The 9,840-nt window shown below is 58.1% G+C and overlaps 1 protein-coding gene across 2 annotated transcripts; it reads right to left on the bottom strand.

Moving 5' to 3' along the window:
• Positions 1-899: 899 nt before the first annotated feature.
• ANKRD13D (ankyrin repeat domain 13D) lies at positions 900-9,668 on the bottom strand. Of its 2 annotated transcripts, none has more exons than XM_025216152.1 (14): positions 9,507-9,668; positions 9,110-9,234; positions 8,519-8,564; positions 7,936-8,079; positions 7,089-7,278; positions 6,622-6,688; positions 6,212-6,296; positions 5,700-5,761; positions 5,327-5,457; positions 4,932-5,089; positions 4,528-4,692; positions 4,109-4,272; positions 3,805-3,884; positions 900-1,812 (listed from the first exon to the last, which is right to left on the bottom strand). In XM_025216152.1, exons 1-14 carry the CDS (start codon positions 9,646-9,648, stop codon positions 1,539-1,541), a joined length of 1,833 nt encoding a protein of 610 aa, XP_025071937.1. In that variant the 5' UTR covers positions 9,649-9,668; the 3' UTR covers positions 900-1,538. The 2 variants fall into 2 exon arrangements, with proteins under 2 accessions (XP_025071937.1, XP_006034249.1); XM_006034187.3 differs by having other exon boundaries at positions 6,212-6,293.
• Positions 9,669-9,840: the final 172 nt, after the last annotated feature.

Raw genomic sequence — 9,840 nt, 5'->3', positions numbered from 1 at the left:
CCAGAAGGGCAGGGCTACCCCCCTGCCCTGGGCCTGGCAGCAGTGACCCAGCTGCCTGCACGGTGCCCACTGAAAGCCCGGTTGACGGCAAGCTGTCTACCATTCATCCATTAGCCCCCATGTAGCGGGGGCAACTAGTTGACCGGCGGGGCCTTAGAGCCCACGGCGATTTTGAATGGACAAGTAGATTGGGGGCAAAGCGCTGTCTTAGGGGAGGCGAGCGGGGGCTGTGGAGGGCTGCGGGCATCCCCTTCGGGCAACGGCAGCTTTGCTCCGGGTGTGCGCACACCCCCTTGGCTCCACTGGGCACACGCCTGGCTGGGCGATGCTTGCTTGTCAGGCACATCCAGGGCTGTAGTGGATAAGGCTGAAGTAGCATCCCTTTAAATAGCGAGTGAACGCAGCGGTGGCGCTCACTGTGTACCCAGCATGCCTGGCAGCCCACGTAGCAGGTGGCCGTCCTGGCAGCTTGGGTAGCTTAGTCAGCTCTAGCTTGGATCCTGGCTGTGCCCGTGGGGAGTAGGAGGGGGAGTGGTTTCCTCAGGACACAACACAGCCCTCCCCAGTAAGGAGTGAGGCCTTTCGAGGCTAACAGAGCACAGCACCACCTTGGGTGAATGCAGAAGGAGACCCAGGCCCGGGACAGGATGCTGCAAGCAGGATCCTGGCTCCAGGCCCTCTGGCTAGCTGTCACGCCACGCTGAATGAAAGAAGCCAGGAGGGCGGTTGGTTGGTTGGTTTCTCCTTTTTTATTTCACAGTTGCCTGCTGCCCAAAGACCCAGCCCCACCCCAGGGGGCACCAGAAGCCGCCTGCTGCAGCCATTCCCTTTACAACCCTCCAGGTTTAATTAAAAAAAACCAAAACAAAAACCAAACCAAACCAACCCCAAAAGACACAGCCCCGCCCCTCCCTCCCTCCCCTTAGAACTGCAGAGATATAAATAAAATAAATTAACCTAGAAAGAGGTGGTTTCTCATGGGCAGAGCACAGGACTCAAAAGCATTGGGCCTGGGCCTGTTTGGGGTTCAATCCCACTTCTCCCACCAGTCAGATTCCCCTTGCACCCCCATAGCATGTGCTATGGGAAACAAGATTTTGGCCCTGACCCCGCCTCCTCTGGCCCTTGCCTCAGCCCCAAATCCCCAGATGCAGTCAGCAGAGATCTATGTTGTCATGCTGTGTCTGGGATCCTACTGTCGTCAGCAATGCAAGCACCACCGTATTGCTCGTCCAGCCTGTCCTTCCTTCCTTCCCTCCCCCTCTTGTTGCTCCCCTCCACTGGGGGGAAGAAGCAATAGCCATGTTTAAAAAAATATTAAAAGAAAGAAAAAATGTACAGGAGTTATATTAAATAAGACCCAGGAGGGGTCAGGGCCAAGAGAATCCTGGGGAAGGCAGAGGGGTCTGAATTGCCGTGTCCAGTCTGGCCACCCGCACAGGGCAGGAGGTGGGGACCCCCACTTGAGGTTAAAATCACAACAGCACACGCTGGGGAGGCTCAGATTGGGGGCCCTGTGGCCGGGCCTGGCCTGGATGCTACTTCTCTGTCAGTGAGAGCTGAAGGATGCGCTGCAGCTCCTCATCCTCCTCGCGTTCCCGGCGCTCCTGCTCTTCTTGCTCCCGGGACGACAGCTCCATGGCCAGGCGCAGCTGCTCGTCGAAGCTGGGGTAGGCTGGGGGCCTCGAAGAGGATGAGCCATTGGTGCTGGGCGCAGGGCTGCCCTCAGCAGGGAGCACACTGCTGTTGCCCTCGTTGCCAGACTCGCCCAAGCCCTGCCCTGACTGTAGGAACATACTCTCCTGGATGGCGCTGCAGGGTAGGGAGAAGGGTTTATAGCTCCTTTCACTCCTGGTCCTGCCCGTACCCTGTAGCACCACATCTTAACCCACTTGTCTACCCCATAAACCTGCTCCTGCCCTGCACCACCCCTTTACAGCCCTGCCCCCACCCCATAGCTCCACCCATTTGCAGCCATGATGTCATCTGTAGCCCCACCTCTTCATCCCCGTCCCTTCCCGTAACCCCCTTTCACAGCCCTACAGTGTTGCCGGGTGTGCAGTAATTATCGTATCTGTACAATAATTTCAACCCTTGTACAATGTACAATCAATACTAGTAAAAGTGTTCAAAATGTACAATAATTTTGAAGGCAGCTAACTGATGCAGCATATGCAAAACCCAAGTCACTCTCAGAGAGTCTTAACTGACTTCTGGGTTTGCTGTCAGCACTTTCTTATGACTGCTGGCCTTGAAATAAAGAAGTGCTTCAACTTTGATGACCCAGTTCTCATTCACTCATTGATGAGTTATAGTGAGCAACATAAAGTAACAAAGAAGAATTATTTGCACACATATTTGTGTGCTTATCTGCATAATTTTTCGGTGTATGATAGTTTTTCAGCAAATACAATAATTTTGAGCTTCCAATACGATAATTTCATATTCAAGACCTGGCCATGCTGCAGTCCTATATCTTATCCAGAGCCTTCTTCCCAGCCATGCTCCCATCCCATATCAGCCCCAACTTGCTACCTCACTGCCATGGCCCTTAACACACAGCGTGTGGCCTACCTTCACAGCCCCAGCCCTATCCTATGACCCAACCCCATTTAGGGCCATGACCCTCCTACACAGCCACACGTCTTCACAGCACCACCCTCCCACTTCACAGCCTGAACCCCATGCCTTTTACCCAATCCTAACATGCGGCCCTTGCCCCCCACTGCCCCATCACCACTCCTAAAAACCCATGTATTCCTTCAGTCATGCGTCCTCCTTACAACCACAGCTCCCACTTCAGTTCTGTCCCAGGGCCTCAACACCACCCCTCAGCCAGCCAAAGGATCTTGGCCCTGATCCCAGAAACAGGCTTTCCTGGGAGACAGCAGCCCAGGCTGAGGGAAAACCTGGACTGACAAAACTAACCCATGTCTTGCACCTTGTCTCCTGACTCCTGCCTTGGAATTAGGGTCAAAACTTTCTTTAAAAAAACAGAGGATGGGGGAGAAGAAAGGCTGTTTCTAAACCCCTCAAAGTCAAACACCGTGAATGCAACTGCCACAATGCTGGCCTGAAGTTACTGCTTTGGGAAGGGGAGGCAGCTCTGAGTGCCTACCTGAGCCTGCTGGGAGCCTGAACCTTTTGCCTTGAAATGTGTGTGGCGGGGGAAACTTCCCTAGGGAACCCTATTTCTGGCCCTGCTGCTCTGGGATCCCTGTTTACACAAGTCCAACTGAGGCTCAGTACCTGCACGGTGGGTATAAAAGCACTAAGGGACTCTGTATCCACCTCAGTGGGCGCTGTGGTTGATAGCAGTGGGGGACAGTTCTCTGTCACTGCAAGGAAGGTGGGGAAGGGGAGGAGGTGGGAGCAATAGGCGATACATATTGTAGTGCAGGGGCCAGCAATGTTTTTGGGCAGAGTGCCAAAAAAACCTGCAACCTCAACTTGTAAGATGTTGGCACACCTGGGGTGGATGATGGGGGAGACACGAGGGGCCTGATCCTTGTTGTGGCAGTGCAGCCCCAGTCCCTTCCCTGCTGTCTGCTTCAAGGCATGTGTGCCAAGCAAAAATGCCTTCCCGTGCCATGCGCTGGCACTTGTGCTGGGGGTTGCCTATCCCTGTTGTAGTGCATATAAGACAAAGAATCTGGTCCTGATACTAGAACCTGCCTCACGTGAGCCCAGGCCAGGGATTCTACCTATGAGCTGTGGAGAGTGACGGTGTGTGTGGGGGGCCAGGGTGTCCCGTTGCCCATGGAGGGAAGGCCCTCTGACTGCTAGAGCTCTTGTGGCACTCACCGCTCCAGCTGCAGCTCCTCTTCATAGGAAGGTGGGTTGGAACCTGGGCGTGTGTTGGTCAGCGCCTCCCAGATGGTGACCTGCAGGCAAGGCTGCCTGTGAGCAAGGGGGAAGATACACCCCCACACTCACTCCCCCACCCCTATCAGAGGCAGGGCCACTCCCAATAGCAGGGAGCAAACACCAGGAAGCAGGTTCTCCCTGAAGGGAAGAGGCCCTAGGTCCCAGTTCCCACCCCTTGAGTCAGTTCGTACTCCAATGCCATGTTCCCTGCAGAGGTCACGGCTTTTGCCCCCCATCCCACCTGGTCAGTCTCAGTGCCAGCATCAAGCAAGCTTTGCTGGATAGCAAACTGCAGCAGGTCATCATCCTCATCATGCATGGGCTCATTGCGACCAGCACCCAGGACGGTGTAGCCCTGGGGCACCTCGAACACTGATGGGTCCACCTCGCAGGGGAATGGGAACACTGCACAGGGAGGGACAGGTTGAGCACAGCATGAGGGAACCCAGTCCCCATTACCTGGCCCACAGCAACCCCACAGACATGGCTTCCCTGTTGGACCACCCCCCTGCCACAGGCAGCACCTCCACCCGGCACCCTGCCCCAAAGACCTGACACTTTTTTCCCAGCTCTTGCTCCACGGTGTCTCAGCAGCATTTGTAGTGCCATGCCTGACATGCAGAGCCCTCCCATCCCCCACTCCATCCAGGCCTCCCTTACCTCTGGGGTTTGCAGGAGCCTCTGCGCCCATACCCAGCTCCTTGGGCTCCACTGGGGAGTGGCTGGGTGAGGAGGAGCAGATCCGCACTGAGCTTAGGGGCTCGTCACAGCCACACAGGTTGCTGAAGGTGATCCGGGCATTGAGGACATGGAAAAGGGGAATCTCTGGGAAGGGAAGGGGCAGAAAAACATGAGATGGAGTAGGGGGCAGCCACCCCTCTTTTCCAAACCAGCTCCCTCTATATGCCATCCCACTAAACTAGGCCCATTCCTCTGGCCTTCCCCACAACCATCCCACCCCCCATCTGCCACCCCTTCTTAAATCCAGCCCAGCCTCCCACCCTGCTGCCCCACCTCTCTGGCTGGCCCCAACCCTTTCCCACAGGCTCTGCCCCTTGGCTCACCAATTTTGACTGGGAAACCAGGTGGCAGCTTAAGAGTGATGAAGTCGCGCAGCTTGGCGAAGTGAGCGTTGCTGATGGCCATGAGGTCGATGATGGGTGTCACCTGCTCCACCAGCGACAGGGGGTGGTCCTCACACAGCCACAGCGTGGCCTTGAACCTGGCACAGCCATGGGGAACGTCATGGCCAGCCTGCCCACCCTGCCTTTGCACAGAGCCAAGAAGCCAGGCCCAGCTGCACTTGTGAATGCTTGGGTTTCTGTCCCTCTCTCCCAGCCTATTATCCACAGGATCTTCTAAGAGTGCCCTGCTATCCTGGACACCTCGGTTTCCTCCCCACCAACCTATAGGCTTCTGGATCCTCCTCACCCCTGCCTCAGGCTGCTGCCCCTCTTACCTCTGCACCTTGCTGGACATCTCAATGGGTCGGCCAATGTTGCGGGCCTCCAGGTTGAAGTTGGGGTCAAAATACTCCTCGGGGGTGATGGCTGTGGGGTTCGTGGGAGTGGCAGACTGCAGCACAGGGGCCTGGAACAGGGAGACAATGGGAAGCGGCAGGGATCAGGGCTGGGTCAAATCCTCTGGGCATTCTCTGGCAGTGCCCCTTGTGTCTGAGTCCTCCCCATGCCTATTTTGGCATCGAATGGCCCCAGCCTCACCTCCACAGGCTAGGAGCGGGCGCCCCTGTCTGTGCAGAGGGGTCAGACTCCCATCATGTCAGAAGGGCAGCACCCCTCATGTCTGGTGTAGGAGGGGGCCATACCACTTACCCCATTGTGGGCAGCATGCTGCTGGGCAATCCCAAGGAAGGACTGGAAGGGCGTCTTGGAGCCTGTAAAACGGAACACAGAGGGAATAACACAGGCTGGACAACCCCCTGCACAGGCCCCATGAGGAAACAGATCCCTGCGCCCACTGTGCCCTTCCCAAGGGGCCCATGGTAGGGACTGTGTTGCCTCAGCCATGGCACTGACCATGGAGGTGGGAGGCTGTGCATAGGTCATGGAAGAGGGGCTGTGTTTCCCTGAAGCTGACTATGTAGGTCAGACCATCCAATTGGAGGATCAGGATGTGGGTGTCAGAGTGGTGGCAAGCTGTAGGGAGGAGGAGAGAGGGCAGGGCTCCTGAGTGGGTACTGTCAGTGTAGGGCTGGGAACTGTGGAGGGTTGGGTTGGGTTTGTCATAGACAGAGGGGGCAGGTGCTGTGATTGAAGAGTTGGGACAGGCACGTCCCAGAGGCAAGGCCTGGGTGCTCTGATAAGAGGGTGGGACTGGGTGTTACCTTTGTTGCGGGACTTGTCCTGGTCAGACAGGTGCTCAGTTCTTGTCTTAGTGATGAGCTCTACATTGCTGGCACTGTAAACCTGCTGGGGCATGTGACATGGTCAGCTCCTTCCAAACCTGCCAGACCCAGGATATCTAGGCCCTAGCCTGCCGTCGCTCCACCCCAGGGGCTGGTAGTTGCAAGGCCCCTGGGGCTAAGCACTGTCTGGCTGGATACCCGGGTTCCATTTCCTGCCTCAGTTTCCCTTTCCCTAGGGTACTGCTGGGAGTCTGAAGGAGTAGGGACTGTCCCAGTGCTGCTGTCCCAGGTGTCCGAGGGCCATCCCTCTGCCACTCTTCTCCCTACCAGGGTTGTGGAGTCCCCTGTAGGCTTCTCCTGCCTGCACCCCAGCCCTGGGAAGGGGTTACCTTGGCTTCGTAGCCGCTGATCACTTCCATCTTCTCCGAGCGCCATCCCCAGATGCCAGACTTATTCCTGCCAAGATGGGGATGACCAGTCAGTTGCTGCATTCCCCCTGCCAGCCCCATCCTCCCCCATGCACCTCAACGGCCCATCACAGGATTGGGATCCCATAGGATGCTGCCCCAAGTCCATCAGAGCCAAGGTGTAAGCTGGGCCAGGGCTCTCCCAGGCTCACATACATTCCTGTGCTGCTCTGCTTGCCCCGTGCACCAGCCAGTACTCTCCTGCCCACATCCGCCCCACACAAGCAGCATTAGGCAACTCGTCTGGTGCCCTGCCCCCTCACATACCCTTTCCTCTTGCACAAGCCCCCTCCACATCCCCCATTCTGTTGCGTGAATTCTCTTTGTGTACCACCCCACCATCTCCAAGCCCTGCTCCCACACATTAGCCCCATCTCTGTCCAGCTCACCGCTCAAAAGCGATATTCTTGGTGTCAAGGTGTGTGGCAACGATGGGCGAGGTAAGCCGGCCGGCCACGTGCTCCTCTGTGGGCTGCATGGCAGCCAGCATCAGCTCCGGCTCATGCCGGGCCAGTGACAGTGCCTCCGTGTACACCACCTGCTTGTCATGGTCCACCTCCATCACTACAGCACCCTCATCTTAGGGGAGAAAGGGAGGAGCGTGGATGGGAAGAGTCAGAGGATGCCACACATCAGCGCCAGTCACCCTCTCCCCTGCACAGCTGGGTCATGTGAGCCAGGCCAGCAAGATAGGGCAGATTTGGAGGCTTCCTGGATTTCAACACCCCCACTCCCACACACATACTGCTCATCAGGGGTTGTGTGCAGCAGTCCCTACAATCTCTCTTGCTTCTGAGTCTCAGGGTGGATGCTGAGGAGGTGGGGGTGCCTGATTTCAGCCTGGGGGAGATGTGGTACCCACCTTGGACAGCAGCACTCCCTTTCTATCCCCCAACTAGGGGAGAGTCACTAAGTTTCACAGTTTCCCACTCCTGCTCTGGGAGCCATTCACTTGGGGGGTAAGATAGTGCCAATTCAGGGGGAACCAGCTCCCACGAGGGGGGGCAAGAGGACAAATGGGGGTAGCAACCCCACAGCCCCTAGGACAAGGCAGGGTTTGATGTCATAGCCTGAAGCAGCCAGGTACGTGTGGTGGGGGGGCAGACCGAATGTGTCAAGAATGGGACAGATTCCAACCCCCACAAACAGGAGGCAGGGGCAGCCAGACTCCTGCTCCATCCCCACAACCAGGGCCTGTGAGGAGCTGGGGGCTATGGGAGAAAGGGCATCTCTGACCTTCGCCTTTGAAGATGTAGCTACGTCGCCCTCGCTGCCAGGTCATGTGCTCAAAGCCCAGCAGGGTGGTGTCAACCCGCAAGCTCTCGCCCCGCTTCCACACCCGGTACACATCGCTTGGGCATATCTTGGACACCAGGGGCACTGCAGAGGGGGGAGGCGGTATGAGTAGGGGGCTTAAGGAGGGGCAGACAGCAAGGCAGGCTGCCCCATCCCCACCCCCATCCCATCTGGGCACTGGCTTGGGTCAACAACAGCCCAGCTCCCCACCCTGACATAGGCCTCAGAGCCTTGGCATAGTTCCACCTCTGCCACCAGGAACTGCCACCAAGTTGCTGGGCATACTAGCAACCTCCTCCCCAACAGGGTATGAGGCACAACCCAGCCCCTACCTCTGCCCCTACCCCAGCCCCCACATGCTGCCCTACGCTGGCCCCATCACGCTGTACCCCTGCCCTCCCAATGGTTAGACGCCACTGGGTTCCAGCCTCAGGGAAGGGAGGGATGGAGCATCCTCCCCTAACCAGCTGCACCTCTTGGCTGCCCCACCCCTGGCTCCCAGGGGCCCCAGAATCTGACTCACCCCAGCTGGTGAACTCCCACTTCATTTCCACATAGAAATCCGGGGCCTGGAAGAGATGTCGTGGCCAAGGGGTGAGACTGGGGCACCTCTTCAGGGACTGTGGGGATTGGGAGGGAGGTGGGGATTCCCTGCAGGGGCCCTCAGCAGAGGCAGGTGGTGGGAAACGAAGCAAGAAACGTTCCCTACAGGGATCCTGCGCGAAGCCAATCAGGATCAGGAGATGTGGGAGATCCCCTGGAGTGGGAGGAGAGAGAGCAGGAGCCAGAAGGAGGGGGATTCCCTGAAGAGGGAGATCCCTCAGGGTGAGGAATCCTGCAGGGGGAGGGCAAGGCCCTGGCTGCATGCCCCACAGGATCCCTGGGGATCTCAGACCCTCCCCAACAGATCCCAGGAGCAGGATCATTTCCCATGGTGGATGCCCAAGGTTTGGGTTGTCAGCTACACTGCAGCAGCAAGCAGGGCAGGAAGGGCTGTCCTTCAAGGGAGGGTTGGGGTGGGGGGTGGGCTGCTGAGGGGGGAGGGATCTGCCCAGGGCTGCAAGAGGGTGCCAGGACCAGGAGGAGGTGTAGGGACACACACACATGCACATACCCGGCGCAGTTTGCTGAGCAGCTCGGGGATGCCAGCCAGGCGCTTGGTGGCACGCTGGTAGTCACGGTACTGGAGCACCAGCTGCACCATCTCAGGGTCCCCAGTGCTGACAGCCTCCTGCAGGACTGGGAGCAAAGGGGAGCCATCAGGCAGGGCACACTACCCGGCTTCCCTTCCCCTTGCGCCCACAACCTGGGCAAAGCTGGGGCCCCAGCGAACACGCGGTAGGATGCTGGGCTGGCTGCTGGTGATGCCCAGGTCTGAACGCTGGGCCTGTGGACCCTGGGGCTAGGCCCCATGTGCCAGGTATCATGCCACAGAAGAAATGGCATTCAAGCTGCCCCAAGCTCCATGCACCTTTCTCCACCCACCTTGCTCAGCACCCCTCTCCCCGTACCTGTCCAGCCGTCCGCGTTCTCGCGGCCCACGTTGGCATTGTGCCGCAGCAGCACCCGGACCGACTCCAGGTTGCCCAGCGAGACGGCCAGCTCCAGGGGGGTCCGGCCCCGTGGGTCGATCAGCTCGATGTCATGCTGCATGGCAAGCAGGGGTTTCACAAGCTGCATGCCACAGGGCCCAAGCTGGACCGAGGGCTGTGGGCAAAGGCCCTGTGCAGCCAGCTGAAACACCTGAGGTTGATTCTCCCTGGGATCTCATGCCCATCTCCGTGGTCTCACCCCTGCCTGGAGCTGCCCCCTCCTACAGCCTCATGGTGCCATGGGCTGGGGGGG

This window comes from Alligator sinensis, unplaced genomic scaffold (assembly GCF_000455745.1).
Source record: "Alligator sinensis unplaced genomic scaffold, ASM45574v1 scaffold1002_1, whole genome shotgun sequence".
In the NCBI taxonomy this organism is placed as follows: Eukaryota; Metazoa; Chordata; order Crocodylia; family Alligatoridae; genus Alligator; species Alligator sinensis.
This window is presented reverse-complemented; position numbering and strand designations above follow the sequence as displayed.